This window comes from Equus caballus, chromosome 16 (genome assembly GCF_041296265.1).
Source record: "Equus caballus isolate H_3958 breed thoroughbred chromosome 16, TB-T2T, whole genome shotgun sequence".
Taxonomy (NCBI): domain Eukaryota; kingdom Metazoa; phylum Chordata; class Mammalia; order Perissodactyla; family Equidae; genus Equus; species Equus caballus.
In genome coordinates, this window is record NC_091699.1 from 18,266,168 (window position 1) to 18,284,849 (window position 18,682).

An 18,682-nucleotide genomic window follows, 5' to 3' on the forward strand; every position below is an offset into this window, starting at 1 on the left:
GGTAACCTTGTACATATACCATCTCACTCATGGGCAGGTAGATCTATAGTCTAGACTCCCAGGAGTGGTATTGCTGGATCAAAAAATAGATAGTATTTAGGAGAGAATTAAGCTCTGGGCTTCCTGTTATTTGCCCACTACCATCCATTTCTGGTGGCCGTCTTCTCATAGATTTTTGGATAAAATCAGAATTTGTAATATGCTTTCTGTGGTTAATAGGCATGGGCAATTTTTTTAAATATACAACTTTATGTACTTGAAGATTTTGCTAAACCTACTAATAATTATAGATATTTTTGCTTACTAAAAAAAAAAAAACATGGGAAAAACTTCTTTGACATTGGTCTTGGCACTGATTTTATGGGTAGGACACCGAAAGCACAAGCAACAAGAGTAAAAATAAATAGGTGGAATTAGATGAAACTAAAAAGCTTCTGCACAGCAAAAGAAACAATCAACAACATGAAAAGGCAACTTTAGAAAGGGAGAAAATATTTGCAAACCACATATCTGATAAGGGGTTAATATCCAAAATATACAAGGAACTGATACAACTCAATAGCAAAGAAACAAATAATCTGATTAGAAATGGCTAAAGGACCTGAATGGACATTTTTCCAAAGATATTCAAATGACCAACAGGTACATGAAAAGGTCCTCAACATCACTAATCAGCAGGGAAATGCAAATCAAAACCACAATGAGATATCACCTCACATCTGTTAGAATGGTTGTTATCAAAAAGATAACAGCAAGTATTGGTGAGGATGTGGAGGAAAGGGAATCCTTGTGCACATTAGTGGAAATGTAAATTGGTTCAGCCACTATGGAAAACAATATGGAAGTTCCTCAAAAAATTAAAAATAGAACTACCATGTAATCAATTCCTTTCCAGGGTGTATATCTGAAGGAAATGAAATCACTATTTCAAAGAGATCTGCACCCCTATATCTACAGCAGCATTACTTACAATAGTCAAAACATGAAAAAGACCTAAATGTCTATTGTTGGATGAATAAAGAAAATGTGATATATATATACACACATATACATATATACACACACAACGGAATATTATTCAACCATAAAAATGACGGAAATCTTGCCATTTGTGACAATAGGGATGAACCTTGATGGCATTATGTTAGCAAAAGAAGTCAGAGAATAACGAATACTATATAATCTCACTTATATGTGGAATCTAAAAAAATGAAACTCATAAAAACAGAACAGATTGGTGATTGTCGGGGGTGAGGAATGGGAGAAACGAATGAAGGTGGTCGAAGGGTACAAACGTCCAGTTATAAGATGAATAAGTTCTGGGGATGTAATGTACAACATGGTGACTATAGTGACAATACTGTATTGCATATTTGAAAGTTACTTAGAGAGTAGATTTGTAACTACTCTCTAATTAATCTACTTAGAGAGTAGATTTGTCCCCCCAAATTGTAACTATGTGAGGTGATGGACATGTTAAATAACCTTATTGTGGTAATCATTTTGCAATACATATATAAATTCACTACATTCTACACCCTAAATTTATGCAATGTTATATGTCAGTTACATCTCAATAAAGCTGGAAAAAAAAATAGATAGTATTTGTAATTTTGGTAGATGTGGCCAAATTGCCTTCCACAGGGATTATCTCAATTACATTCTCACCAGCAGTGTGTGGCTGTGTCCGACTCCCTGTTTACTCACAGCTTTGCCAACATTTGCTAGTTTGGTGGGTGAAGATTGGCATCTTAGTGTAGTTTAAGATGCATTTCTATTTCTATAAGCGAGATTAAGCATCTTTTCCCATGTTTAGGGGTCGTTTGTATTTCATTTCCCTGACCTATGTTCATATTCTTTGCTCATTTTTCTGCTGTGTTGTTTGTCTTAATTTATATGCAGATAGAGAAGGAGAAAGGGAATGGCAGACAGAGACAGAGACCGAGAGGAGATTGGCTCCTGTCTATGATATTAGTTGAGGTGTACTCTTCCTATTTATTGTATGTCTTTTGACTTTGCTCATGGTATTACAAATTTAACACACAGAATATTTTTTTATGTAGTTAAATGTATAATACTTTCTTTTTTTGGCTTCTCAATTTTGAATCACAGCTAGAGTCCTTCTCCACTCTAAGGTGTCTCAAATGATTTTTTTTTTTTGAGGAAGATTAGCCCTGAGCTAACATCTGCCACCAATCCTCCTCTTTTTGCTGAGGAAGACTGGCCCTGAGCTAACATCTGTGCCCATCTTCCTCTGCTTTCTATGTGGGATGCCTACCACAGCATGGCTTGACAAGTGGTGCCATGTCCGCACCCGGGATCCGAACTGGCAGACCCCGGGCCACCAAAGTGGAACATGCGCACTTAACCACTGAACCACCAGGCCGGCCCTCAAATGATTTTTATGCACTTCAGAGTTTGAGAACCGTACTCAGACATCTGCGTCTCCCACTGGAATGTGAACTCCCTAAAGAGAGGGACAAGAAAGGAGTCACCTGTGTCCCCAGCAACCCAATAATGCCTGGCAGAATGTAAAAGCTCAAGAAATGCTTGTTGAATAAATAAGTTCCAACTGAGCCCAAAGGATCCTCTTCTCCTAAGCACCATGAGAATCCTCAGGCTCGCTGAGCCGTCCTCCACCCAGGCCTATGCCCTCCGGCTTTAGCTTGTGGTTGGTTACCTTTGTCTTTTCTGTGTCTGCTTTTCATGCTGCACGGGAGTTCCTCAGGGCCAGGCTGCCTCTGAGTCATCCATTGGCCTATCATGGGTCAGCAAGCACACGTTGGACATTCAGTAAATGTTTAAGGAGTGAATGTCCAAGGGAGGGGCCCCAACCCTTTCCCCAGAACTTCCTCCCTAAAGTATTTGTTTGTACTTTTCTTCTGGCTCTTGCACTGCCTTAAAGTTTAGCAATTTGTGCTCCTATTTCCTCACTCTGCTCATTCCCTTCTCAAATCCTTTGCCCTGATGTTTCCTTTGCCTTGAATGTTCCCCCCAGGACTTCAAAAGACTGGCTTCCAGTCCCAGGCAGAATGCTATAGACTGAATGTTCATGTCCCCCTAAAAATTCATATGTTGAAACCCCAATGTGATGGTATTTGGAGGTGGGGTTTTTAGGAGGTGGGATTCGTGTCCTTATAAAAGAGACCCCTTGCCCCTTCCACCATGTGAGGACACAGAGAGAAGATGGGTGTCTATGAACCAGGAAGCAGACCCCCACCACACACCAAAGCTACCGGTGCCTTGATCTTGGACTTGCCAGGCTCCAGGCTCCCGGCTCTATGGTTTTCTCTTAGAGCAGCCCAAACAGACTAAGACGCTCCAGGACTTCAAAAGACTGGCTTCTCACCGGTCAGGGTGTAGCCGAAAGCTCACCTCCTCTCAGCCCACAGGTCAATCCAGCTCTCCAGCCGTTTGCTGTTATATGACCTTGTTTTGTTTTCTTCCCAGAACATCATTATCTGAAATTACTTTGTTTATTTGCATATTTGTTCATAGTCTCAGTTCCCCACTACCCCAGGAATCTCAGCCTCCTGAAGTGTGGGCCAAGGCTGTCTTGTTTCCTGCTGTATTCTTGGCCCCTGGGAGAGCTGACACACAGTAAGTGCCTAATAAGTATTTGCTGAATGAATGAGTAATGGTTGCCTGGAAGCTCCTCCAAGAAAGGAGTTAGATCTTAATGATGATAATAATAATAGCTATTTACTGAAGGATGCACTAAGCTCTATAGCAAGTACATTTCATGATTATCTCATTTAATCTTCATGATAACCCAGTGGGATGGGAGCTGTTTTTAATCCCCATTCGTCAGATCCAAGTGAGGTTTAGAAGAGTTACGTCATGCAGCAAGTGCTGGACTGCTGGTTTTCAAAGTGGAGTCCCTAAGTAGCCTCAGCTTTAGTATCACCTAGGAATCTGTTAGAAACACTCTTTCTTAGGGCCCACCCCAGACTGAGACTCTTGAGTGAGGCCCTACAATCTGATTTTTTGTGTGTGTGTGAGGAAGATTGGCCCTGAGCTAACATCTGTGCCAGTCTTCCTCCATTTTGTGTATTGGACACTGCCACAGCATGGCTTGATGAGCAGTGGGTGGGTCCACGCTGGGATCCCAACCCTTGAAGCCCAGACCCCTGAATCGGAGTACAGGAACCTAACTATTCTGCCACCCGGCTGGCCCCTGCACTCTGATTTTTAACAAGCCCTCCCAGTCATTCTGATACATTAGTGTGAAAAAGCCTGTGCTAAAAGAAAAACGAATTCTTCTTTAAAAAACAGCTTTGTTGAGATATAATTCACATACCACACAATTCTCCCACTCAAGTGTACAGCTCAATGGTTTATAGTATATTTACAGGGTTGTAACCATCACCAAAATAGACTGTGATTGGATTAATAGATTAGAGCATTTTTGTCTCCCCTAAAAGAAACCCTGTGCCCATTAGCAGTCACTCCCATTCTCCTCCCACGCCCCAGCCCCAGCTCTAAGCAACCTCTAGTTTATTTTCCGTCTTTATAATTTTGCCTATTCTGGACATTTCATACAAGTGGAATCATACAAACATGTATGTGATCTTTTGTGACTGGCTTCTTTCATTTTGCATGATGTTCTCAAAGTTCATCCATGTAGTAGCATATATCCCTTTTATTGACAAATAATATTCCATTTATGGATTACCACATTTTTTATCCATTCATCAGTTGATGAACATTTGGGTTGTTTCTATATTTTGGCTATTATGAATAATGCTACGAACTTTTGTGTGGACATATGTTTTCATTTCTCGTGGAGATATATATACATATATCTATGAGTAGAATTGCTCAGTCTTAAATCTTACACTCTTAACCACTACACCTTTCAGCTAGTCTTGGTCTGTGCTATTATTAAATGATTATATTATCAATAACACCAATATTCACTTCTATATTGTCTCTGTTGCAAAGCCCTTTTATTATCGTGAATCCTCACCTCAATCCTTTAACACAGGACTCGTCATCCCTGTTATACAGGTGAGAGACACTGGGGTCACAGAGGTTAGACAACTTGTCTGCATTCAAACAGCGAACATGGGGTGGAGCTGGACCACAACCACATCTGCCTGTTTTCTGTGCCCTCTGTCCCTGATAGCACATCCTGGGCCGTACCCTGTCCCAGAGCTTTCGAAACGTGCCTCCTCCCCTCCTTTCAGGCTTTTTCTGGAAGTGAGGCTGGCTTGAAATCCCAAAGGCCATGCCCCGCTCTCGCTGTGCATGCTCTTTTCCCCAGATGGGGCTGGAGGCCGGAGGAGGGGCTTCCCTGGGAGCTGGAAATAAAATGGAGGGAGGGCTGGGCTGAGCAGGCAGGATCATAAGGAGGTTAGGAGCCTGTGAGGGGGAGGTAAGGAGTTTTTTGTTGTGGGGATTTTTTTGGCTCCTGGAGAGAGGATGAGGCAGGCATTGGCCGAGTTTTGCTCCAGATAGGGAGTGAGGAGTGGGGTTGAAGCAGGCAGGCTTGAGCAGTGCTAAGTGAGGGAGGAGCTTTCACAGATAGGGCTGGGCTGGGGAGTCCCTCAGGTTGTTAGGAGGGGAGAGTGGTTTTACCTGCCTGGAGAGGGGGCTTTTGTTCCATGACCGCTCCTTGAGCCCCTTGCTCTGTGCCCGGCTGCTCTGTGCTGGGAATAGGGAGAACATCTCTGGGCGAGGCGCCCAGGGATTGGGGCCTAAGGCAGAAACAGACAGCCAGGCGCACTTGGATAGGAAGTAGGAAGGACAGGATGAAGGGGAAATTCTGTGAGCCGTCTAAGAAGGCTTCCCAAAAAGTGGAAAGCAGTAAAACTGGGGCCTGGAGACTGCCGGCGTTTCCCCCTGGGCCAGGGGAAGGCGTTGAAGGTGAAGGTAGCTGCCTGCGCAAAGGCCTGGAGCTTGCAGGAGCTGAGCCTAGAGGGTTAGGAGAGAAAGTGGCCGATGAGCGCAGGGCTGTCGGCTAGAGCTGTGCTGTCCAGTGTGCTTGCCAGTAGCCATAAGCCACAGTGGCTATTTAAATTAGTTAACATAAAGCAAAATTAAAAATCCAACTCAGTTGTTCTAGCCGCATTTCAAGTGCTCAGTAGCCACATGGGGCGAGTAACTCCGGTACTGGAGAGAACAGATATAGGATGTCTCCATCATCGCAGAAAGTCCCTTTGGCCAGTGGGAAGCCTCAGGAGGGGTATGGGTGGCTCAAGGACCCACAGGACAGGGCAGGCTTGGACTGGGCTGTGTGGCTTGTGAGCCTGGCCTGTGAGGTCTCCGGACGACAGGTGAGGGAAGGGTCCCCAGCAGTGTGAGGTGGTATGACTCACTTCCTGCCAGCATAAAGTGGACTCTGCTCCCAGGGATGGGAACTAACCAGGCAGGGCCTCCTCAGTCCTGACTTGGGATCCCTGGCCAGTATGACCAGACCAGGGTCAGAGAAACATGGAGTGAGTAGTCCTGGGGAGGGAGGAGCAGCTGCTGAGAGGGGCGGAGCCTGGGCACTGAGGGGTCTCCAGCTTGGTCCCAGCTGGTGTGCACAGGGTTGGACAGAAGAAGGGCTGGGGAAAGTGTGTGTGAGCTGAGAGGGGCAACCAGACCGGAGGCTTGCTGGGTGCGGGAGGGGTTGACTTGTGTCAAACGACGAGAGAGAGGGGACCCTCCCATCCCACCCCAGACAGCTGTTTCTGCTTCCTTCCCAGGTCCAGCTGACGAGGATGGAATATGCCATGAAGTCTCTCAGCCTTCTCTACCCCAAGTCCCTCTCCAGGTGAGGAAAGCCAAGGGCAGAAGGAAAGGGAGCTGCTTGTGGGCTGTCGGGCTGACCTTCTCAAACTTCAATGGGCACATAAGTCACCTCGGCATCTTGTTAAAATGTGGAGGCTCCTCCAGGAGGTCTGGAGTGGGACGTGAGATTTTGCACTTCTGACAAGTCCTCAGGTGGCGTTAATGATGGTACCCACTCCACCAACATGACACGTTGAGTAGAAAGAGATCGACACTGTGCTTGATGCTTTTGTTCTTGATCTCCTTTAAACCTCACCGCAGCTTTGGGAAATGGAGATTATTATACCAAATTAATAGATGGGGAAACTGAGGCACAGAGTGGACACTCTCAATCACCTAGCAAATGGGTAGTGGAGCTAGGATTAAAACTTGAGTCTGTCTGACTCCAAAACCCAGGCTTCCTCCACTCCTTTGTTTCTACACTGGGTACGTCAGAATTCAAAACCACCTTACATTGACCTCAGCTTCGCCACGTCATCTCACTCTGCAGGTGAGAAGAGTGAGGCCGAGAGAGGAAAGCAGTAACTGGGGAAATGTGGGGTGGGTCTCCTATCACCTTGCTACTCCTCATGGTCAGTGTCAACCAGGGAGTCAACATCACTTGGGAACTTATTAGACATATAGGATCTCAGACCCCCTCAGACCTACTGAATCAGAATCCGCATTTTAACAGTATCCCCAGGGGGCTTACATGCCCGCTACAGTTTGAGATGCACTGATCTGGCAGGCCTTTGAGTAAGACTACCTGGAGCAGGCTTGGTGGGTGGTAAGGGAGGAGGAATATGATGAGCTCAGCCTAGAGGGTTGGGGGAGTGAGTTACCCCGCAGAGGGCTGGAGGGAGCAGACAGCTCATTCTGATGCTCCAAACTGCCCCCAGGTGTACGACAGTGAGCACCTCGGTGGTGACCCAGCAGCTGTTGTCCGAGCCTAGCCCAGCCACCCCCAGGACTCGGCCCTACAGAGTAAGCACCGCTGACCGGAGTGTGAGGAAGGGTATCATGGCGCACAGTCTCGAGGACCTCCTCCACAAGGTGAGGGACGGGCCCGCCCTCAGCACAGCCCAACCACTGGAGACTTGGCCGAGAACTGGCCCTGCCGGCTGCCTCTGTCCTCCAGGTCACAAGCTGGGAGTTCAGCAGGGGTGGAGTTCATGGCTTGGATGGTGAAAAGATTTCTTTTCTCATGCCAGCTCTGTTGGGGTGGTAGCACTTGGCTGGAGTGCTGTCCAATGGATTAGTGATTTCTGTCTGGTGACAGGGGAAGGGCGGTATATTGGCATCCTATACTAACAACAGGTCAGTGGTATTTTCAGAGCATATTTTTCTCACTGAAAGGACCCTTAGGTTCCCTTTTCCAGTAGTTCTTAAACTTGTAGAAGTGCGTGGGGAAGTTGGGGAAATGGGCAAGATTTTAGAGATTTCTTCCCCACCTCCTCCCTTCAGCCAGGGCCGTTTTCCTCCGGTCGGTCTCCTACGCTGGCCTTCCGTGTAAGGCTTTGTTAGTAGCTATGGAAGGCTTTCTTCAAACTATTGATCAGGTAAGCTTCCAGAGCAGGAGACCAAGGACACACAGCTCTTGTGGATGTTGGTAACAGCAGGCAAGAATGATACTCTTCCCCGTTTCCGTGCTCCCTCTGCACTTGTTGGGGGTAACTCCTCCCACTGCCCCTCCTACAGCCTCATCTAATCTGGCTGAGTCTTACTCGTGTGGTTCACTGCCCCATTAGTTTACCAGCTCCGGGAGGTGGGACCCCTGCTCATCTGTAAGCCCAAGTGCCTGGTACAGATCAAATGTTTGCATTAGGTTTCTGGTTATTGGAGGAAACATATAAATCATCGCTGACCTAACCCTTTACTCCTGGTTCCGCCCCATTTCTCTGAATTAGGTCTGTTCTTCTCCCGGGAACCAATTTCCCATCCCTTGTGAGGCTTCTGGCTGTGCCTGACTACATTTCTTGTGCCTTGAATCAAAAGGGCTCTTTCAGGGGCCGGCCCATTGGCGTAGTGGTTAGGTTCGTGCCTGGGGTTTGCTGGTTTGGATCCGGGGTGCGGACCTAGCACTGCTCATCAAGCCATGCTATGGCAGCATTCCGCATATTACAATTAGGATATGCGACTATGCTGTGGGGCTTTGGAGAGGAAAAAAAAAGAGGAAGATTGGCAAAGGTGTTAGCTCAGGGCCAATCTTCCTCACCAAAAAAAAAAAAAAAAGAAGAAGAAGAAGAAGAAAGAAAGAAAGAAAAAGAAAAAAGAAAAAAAAAGGGCTCTTTCACACTCGAGTCTAGACTGAGTACTGCTTTTTACCCTGAGGTCTGGGGACCACCTCCTGCATCAAAATGGCCTTGTTATGCTTGGCTTCCCAGACTTAACCCCCTGAGACTGATTAGGTCATGAGTGAGGCCCAGGAATTGAATTGTCATTTTTAGCAGATTCTTCAGAAGATTCTCGTAGCCACTGAGTCTGGGAACTCCTAGTCAGTGTCCTAACTCCAGTGGATGCGGGAGGAACAGCTGTGAGGGTCCATCTTTCCCAGACGGAATACAGCCAGAAGTGAATCTTACCGATAGAACAGGAGGACGTGAGCCTATCTAGACTGCTTTTCCAAGTTTGGTAACAGAAAGAAAGGAGTAGAGAGAGCGAGGGGGAGAGCGTGAGGTGATGTGGTTGGCAGGGGATCAGAGTACGAAGTTCTGCATTGGCTACGGCAGGGAACAATTGGGTTTCATTTTAAAAGATAACAGTAAGCCATTGGAGGCTTTTTTAAAAACTAGTTTTGAAACAATCTCAAACTAATAAAAGTTGCAAGAACAGCACAAGCCTTCCTGAGTCACTTGAGGGGGGAAGTTGCCAACCTGATGCCTATCATTCCTGGATACTTCAGTGGTCTTTCCTGCAAGCGAGGATATTCTCCTATATAATTACAACACGACCATCAAAAACTGGGAAACATACAGTGTTACATGACGATTTAATCCTGAGACTCTGTTCAAGTGTTTCCAATTTTCCCCATAACGTCCTTTATGGCAAAAGGATCCAGGTCAGGGGCCAGCCCCGTGGCCGAGTGGTTAAGCTTGCACACTCCCATTCGGTGGCCCGGGGTTTCACTAGTTCGGATCCTGGGCACAGACAGACATGGCACCGCTCGTCGGGCCATGCTGGGGTGGCAGCCCACATAACACAACCAGAGGCGCTCACAGCTACAATATACAACTATGTACTGGGGGGCTTTGGGGAGAAGAAGAAGAGGAAAAAACATTGGCCACAGTTGTTAGCTCAGGCGCCAATCTTTAAAAAAAAAAAGGATCCAGGTCAGGACCAAATGTTCTATTTAATTGTGCGTCTCTTTAGTCTCCTTCAGTCTAGAACAGTTCATCAATTTTCCTTGACTTTAATGGCCTTGGCTCTTTTGAAAATTATAAACCAGTTATTTTGTTTATCATCCCTCAGTTTGCAATTGTCTATTTCCTTGACTCACGTTGTGTATCTGGCAGGAATCCGATCAAAATAGGTTGTCACTGCAAAATTGCATACAGTTTTGATTTGTCACGTTACTGTTTAACTTTGTTTGAATAAGGAGGTGCAGTCAGGCTTCTCTGTGTAAAGTTATTTTTCCCTTTGTGTTTATTTTCCAGGGAGGTACTTTGTAATAAGTAAATATGTCATTCTGTATCTTACTTTCAATTTATTCGTTTACGTATATTGAAAGCAACCCAAATATTCCTATTTTAATAGGATATAAGGATGGTAACAGATTATTTGCTGACGCTCACATTGTCCCAGACTTGGCCAGTGGGACTGCCTTCAGGCCGGCCTCTGTGGCCTTTTGCCATGTCCCCATGATTCTCTGAGTGCTTCCTGACTTTGGGGCACAACCAGGTACTGTAGGCTCGTCTTGTGCTTTTCCTGCCCTGGCCCTTGAGTTGGCCGTTTTTCCTAAGGAGGTCCACTTCATTTTAATGGAGAATGCTATTCAGAAGTCAAGGTCTGAGAGCTAGGTATGTTCATTGCTATTGGTGTGTTGCTCATCTCAGGGCTTTATTGAAGGATTTTAAGCAGGAAAATATGTTCTCTAGTGAATCCAAGCAAAAAAGTAAAATGAGAATTCTACTATTCCAAGATAACTATTGATGTGGTCGTGAATGTCCTAAATAATCTATCCTTGTATATAACTTACTTAAATGGGATTATGTAGTTTATAGCCTGAACTTTTATTCTATGACATGTCATGGGTCTCTTTCAATTTTATTTATTTATTTATTAAATAACCTCACTGTTTTGTTTTGTTTTTAAAGATTTTATTTTTTCCTTTTTCTCCCCAAAGCCCCCCGGTACATAGTTGTATATTCTTCATTGTGGGTCCTTCTAGTTGTGGCATGTGGGACGCTGCCTCAGTGTGGTCTGATGAGCAGTGCCATGTCCGCGCCCAGGATTGGAACCAACGAAACACTGGGCCACCTGCAGCGGAGAGCGCGAACTTAACCACTCGGCCACGGGGCCAGCCCCTCTCTTTCCATTTTAATCAGTATTGTATAAAGTTCTGTAAACGCACACTATGGACCATGTTCTCTGCCAGGTGACTTATAGCATTTCTTATAATCATGACCTTGAGGTAGTTACTGCTATTCCCATTTTCTGCAGGCAGAGGCCAACTCTATTCACTAGGATTTAAACCCAGGCTGTCATCTCATACACTTTTGCATTTACTCATTGTGAGGACTCTAAGACTGTACTTGCCTCAACTTTATAGATGATGAAACTAGTTCAGAGAAATGAGATAACCTGCTTAAATTCAGAATAATGGAGTAGGGGAGCTAGCATTCAAACCTAGATCTGTTTAGCTCTAGAGTTGCACTATCCAATGTAGTAGCTACTAGTTAAATGTGGTTACTGAACTCTCGAAATATGTCTAGTTGAAATTGAGATGTGCTTAAGTATAAAGTACATGTAGGATTTTGAAGACTTTATATAAAAAAAGTAAAATCTCAGGAATTTTACCTTGACAATAAGTTGAAATCATATTTTAGATTGAATTAAATATAAGCAATTTCACCTGTTTTTATTTTAATGTGACTATTAGAAAATTTAAAATTACATTATGTGTGCTAAAGAGCATCTATGAAAAACTCACAGGTAACATCATACTTAATGGTGAAATTCTGAAAGCTTTTCCCCTAAGATTAGGGATGAGATAAGGATATCTGCTCTTGCCACTTCTATTCGACATTGTACTGGAGGTTCTAGCCAGGGTGATTAGGCAAGAAATAAAATAAAAGGCATCCTGATTGGAAAGGAAGAAGTAAAACTGTCTCTATGTGCAGATGACATGGTTTTGTTCATAGAAAACCCTAAGGAATACACACGCACATACATCCCCCCACATACAATTAGAGCTTATTGGCAAATTCAGCAAGGTTTCAAGATATAAGATCAATAGACAAAAATCAATTGTATTTCTGTACACTGGCCATGTACAATCTGAAAATGAAATTAAAACAATTCCATTTATAATAGCATTGATAAGAATAAAATATTTAATAATAAATATAACAAAAATATAAGATTTATAGATTGAAAATTAACATTGTTGAAATAAATTAGATTGAAGACCTAGATAACGGGAAGACAAATGTGCTCAGGGATTGGAAGACTTATTAATGTTAGGATGGTAATACTCCCCAACTTGATCTGCAGTTGCAATGCGATCCCCATCAAAATCCCGGGTACTCTTTATGTCAATATTGACAAGATGATCCTAAAGTTTGTATAGAAATACAATAGACTCAGAATAGCTATCACAATCTTGAAAAAAGACAAAGTTGGAGGACTCACGTTTCCTGATTTCAAAACTTACTACAAAACTACAGTAATCAAGACTCTGTGGTATTGACATAAGGATAGACACCCTGTATTAGTTTGCTAGGGCTAAAATAACAAAGCACTGCAGACTGGTACTTAAACAACAGAAATGTATTTTCTCTCAAATCTGGAGGCCAAAAGTCTAAGATCAACATGTTGCCAAGTGGTTTCTTCTGAGGCCTCTCTCCTTGGCTTGTAGATGGCCATCTTCATGTTCACGTGGTCTTCCCACTGCGTCTCTGTGTCCTAAGCTCCCCTTCTTGTAAGGACACCAGTCTTATTGGATTAGGGCTCACCCTAATCAGCTCATTTTAACTTAATTACCTCTTTAATGACCTGATCTCCAAATACAGTCACATTCTGAGGTACTGGGGTTTGGGACTTCAACATACTCATTTTGAGGGGATAGAATTCAGCCCATAACACAAGTGAATCAATGGGACAGAATTGAAAGTCAAGAAATAAACCCAAGTATCTATGATCAATTGATTTTTGACAGGCTGCCAAGACTATTCGATGGAGAAAGAATACTTTTTTCAACAAATGGTGCTGGGACAATGGGATATCCATAGGCAAAAGAACAAAGTTGGATCCCTACCTCACATGTACAAAATTAAGTCAAATGGATCAAAGAGTAAATGTAGAGCTAAAACTATGAAACTTTTATGAGAAAACATAGATATAAGTCTTCGTGACCTTGGTTTCTTACATATGGCACCAAAGCACAAGCAACCAAAGGAAAAAAAATGGACTTTATCAATATTAAAAACTTTGTGCAGCAATAGACACTAACAAAAAATGAAAAGTCAACCCACAGAATGGGAGAAAATATTTGTAAATCACATTCTAATAAGAGTAAGTACCAAGAATATATAAAGAACTCATAACTCAACAATAAAAAGACAACTCAATTAAAAATGGACAAGGGATTTGAGTAGACATTTCTCTAAAGAAGATATACAAATGGCTGATAACACATGAAAAGATGTTCAACGTCATTAGTCATTAGGGAAATGCGAGTTGAAATCACTTCATATCCACTAGAATGGCTAAAATAAAAGACAAACAATAACCAGCACTGATGAGGATGTGGAGAAACTGGAATCTTCATATGTTGCTGGTGGGAACAGAAAGCAATACAGCGGCTTTGGAGAACAGTTTGGACATTCCTCAAAAGGGTAAACATGGAGTTAACTGTATGACTGAGCAGTTTCACTCCTAGTTAGATACGCAGGAAAACTGAAAATATATGTTCACCCAGAAACTTGTACATGAATGTTCGTAACAGCATTATTCATGATACTCAAAAAATGGAAACAACTCAAATGTCTATCTATTGATGAGTGGGTTAAAAATGGGGTTCATCTATATAATAGAATATTATTCAGCCAGAAAAAGGAATGAATCATGCTACAACATGGATGAATCCTGCAAACATACTAAGTAAAAGAAGCCAGTCTAAAATGACCACATATTGTGTGATTCCATTTATATGAAATGTCCAGAATAGGCAAATTCATAGCAGAGTAGAGGTTGCCATGGGTTTGGGAATGGGGAGTGACTACGAATGGGTACTGGGTTTCTTTTAGGGTGATGAAAATGTTCTGGAATTAGATAGTAGTGGTAGTTGTACAGCTTCGTGAATATTCTAAAAAACACTGAATTGTATAGTTTAAAGGGGTGAATTTCATAGCATGTGAATTATATATCAATTATTTATCTAATTAAAGAATTGCATATGTGACTCCTATTATATTTTTATTGGACAGCACTGTTCTAGAATATTAACCATGAAGCCAGGTACCAAGAGGTACCGTAATGGGACAGTCTTTGGATGGTGATCCCACAGCAAGAGCCTTGCTTCCAGTCCCATCCCATAGATCCCAGCCCACCTGCTCTTTCCTTGGCAGCTGAGGTGATGGGATGTGAGTCTTCCCCATAGCAGTTCTGTGGCTGCAGGGGGATGGCAGAAGCATCACTGCCCTTATCCTCCAGGTCCGGGACACCCTGACGCTGGCAGACAAGCCCTTCTCCCTGGTGCTAGAGGAAGATGGCACAACTGTAGAGACAGAAGAGTATTTCCAAGCCCTGGCGGACAACACAGTGTTCATGGTCCTCCAGAAGGGGCAGAAATGGCAGCCCCCGTCAGAGCAGGTGAGGTCCCACCTGTGGGGAGAGCACATTGGGAGTCTGGGAGAAGTCCTTGAGGAGTGCCAACCACCTGCTTGTCTTGATGCAGGGCACTAGGTACCAACTCTCTCTCTCCCATAAACCTGCCAAGAAGATCGACGTGGCCTGCATAACCTTCGACCTGTACAAGCTGAACCCACAGGACTTTATTGGTTGCCTGAACGTGAAGGCGACTCTCTACGGCACATACTCCCTTTCCTATGATCTGCACTGCTACAGGGCCAAGCGCATCGTGAAGTGAGTGAATTGGGATTAGCTGGGGACAGGGTGGGTACCAGCAATGGGAGAGCCCCTGTCTGCTCACATGGACCTCAGCCTTCTAGGGCCTGGGACTGGTGTTGATGCTGACAAAGCATGACAGTTAGATTGGTCTAGAACATTATGATTGAACTTCAGCTTACACTAGTGGATGCCAAAGGGGTGCACATACTCCTCCTGGTGGAACCGGGATACACTTAGTTTTTCTAATTACCTTCCACTATAACAGCTAATTTTTTTCCACCTAAAATAGTAAGTTTTCCTAAGTAGTCTTCTAATCGACTTTTAAAAAGCAAACATGTATCAAAGATTTTATTGAACTCGTTAATTAATGAGAGAACCAGTAAGAGGTTGCAGTCAGTTCAAAGGAGAATTCAAAAATCCCACCCATATATAAGTCCATTGAGAGTGCTGAGATAAATCTATAGACACAAAAGTGGATTTTTCCAAGGGAGCAGGAAGGATGAAATCATTGTCCTTCCACTGGACAGAATTAATTTGCGTGTCTGTGACAATAGTCATTTGTATTGTCTAGTGAACTTTTTTTTTAACTTTCTACTTTACTTTTGAAAGTATAATCAAGCATGAGAATATGTTAAATCCTGAGACAAGTACTGTTATGGTAGTTTTCCCTCAATTCAGCTGCTCCAGTGGGACTCTAGAGAATTCTCACCCCTTTAGATGGATGAAGCCACTGAGGCAGGGGCATCCAGCCAGCCCAAGCCACAAAGCTAGTGAGCAGCCGAGCGTGGCGTCTCATCAGTTTCTTCTGGCAGATCCTACTCCTCCTCATTTAGTGTTTCCTGAGCACCCAGTGTGTGCCTGGCCTATGCTCTAAGCTAAAGATAGAGAGATAAGCGATCAGAACAAGCTCCAAGAGGGCAAGAATTTCTCTTGCCTCCAGTACCTTGACTAATGCTGGCACATAGCAATAGTTCAAACAATTGTAGGACCAAGGAAGACACGGGTGATACTCGTTCTCAGGGGGCGTCTGAGAAATCCTGCTCAGGGTCCCCAGAGTTCTGCCGGAATGTGTGTAGCTACAGCGTATTAGACCTTCTTGGCTTTCTGAGTTTGTTCTCTGAATACCCAACCTGCATATGAGGGACCTGAGGCTGCAGGGTTCTGCTTGCCAGGACGACACTCAGTGGCAGGCTTGAGCCTCATGGTGCGGCTAGAGGTTCCATTTTCCTGCTGTACCATGTCATGCCCTTCTTGGTCTGGGCTTGCTGCCAGCAGTTTGCAGATTTCAAAATCTAGAGCAAGAAGTTTCAGCCTTTAAACTCAGTCCATTTAGGGGAGATGGGACTCTCAGACCTAAACACAATAGACATACTGGTATCAAAAAAAAGGACAGCAAGCTGGAATCAGGGTAGTGAGTGAGTGGTGTTAGCTAGGTGTTTGCTTTTTTTTTTTTAAATTGTGGTAAAATACACATAACGTAAAATTTACCATTTTAACCACTTTTAAGTGTACAATTCAGCGACATTAACTACATTCACAATGTTGTGCAACCGTCACCACTATCCATTTCCAGAATGTTTTCATCTTCCCAAACTGAAACTCTGTACCCATTAAACACTAACGCTCCACCCCATCCAGCCCCTGGTAACCTCTGCTCTGCTTTCTGTCTCTGTGAATCTGACTGTTCTCGTTACTTCATACACGTGGCATCATGGAATATTTATCCTTTTGTATCTGGCTTATTTCACTTAGCATAATGTTTTCAAGGTTCATCCATGTCATAGCATGTCTCAGAATTTCGTTCCTATTTATGGATGGACAGCCGGTTTTAAGGCTCAGTTCTCTCACTTGAGAAATGGGTATACTTCTCGGGTATAGCCTTTAAAATTTTGAAGTATTTTCTTGTGTAGATGTTTATGGTTCTAATTATCTTTCTGCCGCCCTCCACGTCAACCATAATGTAAGTTCCTCTATTGAATGGAGGTTAACAGAGGACTAAAGGGTTAGTACCAGCCATGAAGTTTTTATTTTTGTTTTGTTCCCCCCAGGACTAGACACCCCTAGTGACCCTCACCTATCTCTTTTAAACAGGTTTGGATAAGAGCTTGGTTAAAGTAGTCAAGCCTCCAACAAGCTATTCTTGATGTTTCTCCTGCTCTTCTCCACATCAGGTCCCATGTTAAGTGATTTATATTATTTCAACCTCCTAGCCCTGTGAGGATCAAAATGGTGGGATCCCATTTTACAGATGAGGAAGCAGAAGCTCAGATCTATAGCAGTTTGCCAAGGTTCACACAGCTAATGAGACCGGATGGGAATGCAGGCCTGTCGGACACAAGCTCTGCTCTCAGTACATTGTAACACCAGGAATGGAGATCTTCACATCCAGCACTCTGAAAATTAGCTAGACTGCAAATGACTTAGACAGGCCTTAGAGTCCAGAACAGAGGTCGTGAAGGGCAGAGCCATATTGTGTAGATCAATCTGGCAGGTCCATGGCAGTATCACAAAAATAAAAGGCCTCATGAAATGAGCCTGAATTTTGCACGAGAAAATCAGGAGGTTACGGGCATCTCGATTAAGGTACAATTGCAGGTAATGCATGTAGACCTGTTCCCGTTTGCTGAGGGAAGGCAGCGTCTGTTCCTGTTTGCACCTCGCTCTACAGTTTATGAGATGATGAAGGGAGCATGGGGGAGGAGGCATTTTGGGGGATGCATGCCGGGGTTTTCTTCCTGTTTTGACGCTAGTCCCTTCTCATTCCACCCAGGGAAGCTTTTCGCTGGGCCCTCTTCAGCATGCAGGCCACAGGACACATGCTGCTCGGCACCTCCTGTTACATGCAGCAGCTCCTGGATGCCCCAGAGGGAGGACAGCCCCCCAAGGACAAGGCCCCAGCCCTCATCCCGGCCTGTCTGAAGATAATGCAATGAAGGCCCAAGTCCTTGGAGGCCTTCCCCAGCCAAATCTAGACTGTGGACCACGTGCTCAGCTGGTAGCACTCGCAAGCCAGCGGCTAGAAAACTTCTTACCTCCCCACCCCTCCCTCAGCCCCGCAAGGCCATGAATGAGGAAGCAAGGGAGAACTGAAGATTCCTGGTCTGGCCCAGCTTCTTCCTGCCCAAGGGAGCTTAGCTGACCAAGACTGGGCACCAGCAGGCGAGGCGCGCAGTCGGCCCCTCTGCTACCTGTCTGCACGTGCTCTGCTTTCATCACACGTCCTGCCTCCTTGCCCCCACCCCTAACACTCCTGAGTGAATCGTCAAGCCACTAGGGTATGACATTAGAGAGTTTGCAATGAATTATTTATGCTGATATATCTTCTTTGCATGTGTTCTTTGGGGGAGAGGGTGGGTGGGGCTCTATCTGGAAGATTGGCAGGCCTAAGGGAAGAGAGGAATCCATTGTCAAAACATTCTCCACGATGTGGGGTTACAGGAAACAGCAGTTTTTCTACAAGAGGAAAAACCCTGCCGTTGATTCTAGAACTAATGTCTGCTTAATTAAAGACCTGAACAGACCATGTGATCAATATGATAAATGACAATTTCTAAAATAAGTGCCTATGAGAAGGGCTTCGATCGGCAGCAGGGGATTAAGGCACTCTTCTGTTTTCTCAGTGTTGAGTTTTGTCACC

The 18,682-nt window shown here is 44.2% G+C and overlaps 1 protein-coding gene across 1 annotated transcript; it reads left to right on the top strand.

Moving 5' to 3' along the window:
* Positions 1–5,245: 5,245 nt before the first annotated feature.
* Positions 5,246–18,362, top strand: CIDEC (cell death inducing DFFA like effector c). The gene is made up of 6 exons (XM_005600382.4): positions 5,246–5,377; positions 6,693–6,760; positions 7,656–7,809; positions 14,629–14,787; positions 14,873–15,060; positions 17,816–18,362. Exons 2-6 carry the CDS (start codon positions 6,708–6,710, stop codon positions 17,976–17,978), a joined length of 717 nt encoding a protein of 238 aa, XP_005600439.1. The 5' UTR covers positions 5,246–5,377; positions 6,693–6,707; the 3' UTR covers positions 17,979–18,362.
* Positions 18,363–18,682: the final 320 nt, after the last annotated feature.

Excerpts from the sequence above, each read along its gene's own strand:
- CIDEC (XM_005600382.4), top strand. The coding sequence starts at position 6,708 with ATGGAATATGCCATGAAGTCTCTCAGCCTTCTCTACCCCAAGTCCCTC. Across the intron at positions 7,810-14,628 it reads TCGAGGACCTCCTCCACAAG|GTCCGGGACACCCTGACGCT; the intron begins GTGAGGGACGGG and ends CTTATCCTCCAG. Across the intron at positions 14,788-14,872 it reads GGCAGCCCCCGTCAGAGCAG|GGCACTAGGTACCAACTCTC; the intron begins GTGAGGTCCCAC and ends GTCTTGATGCAG.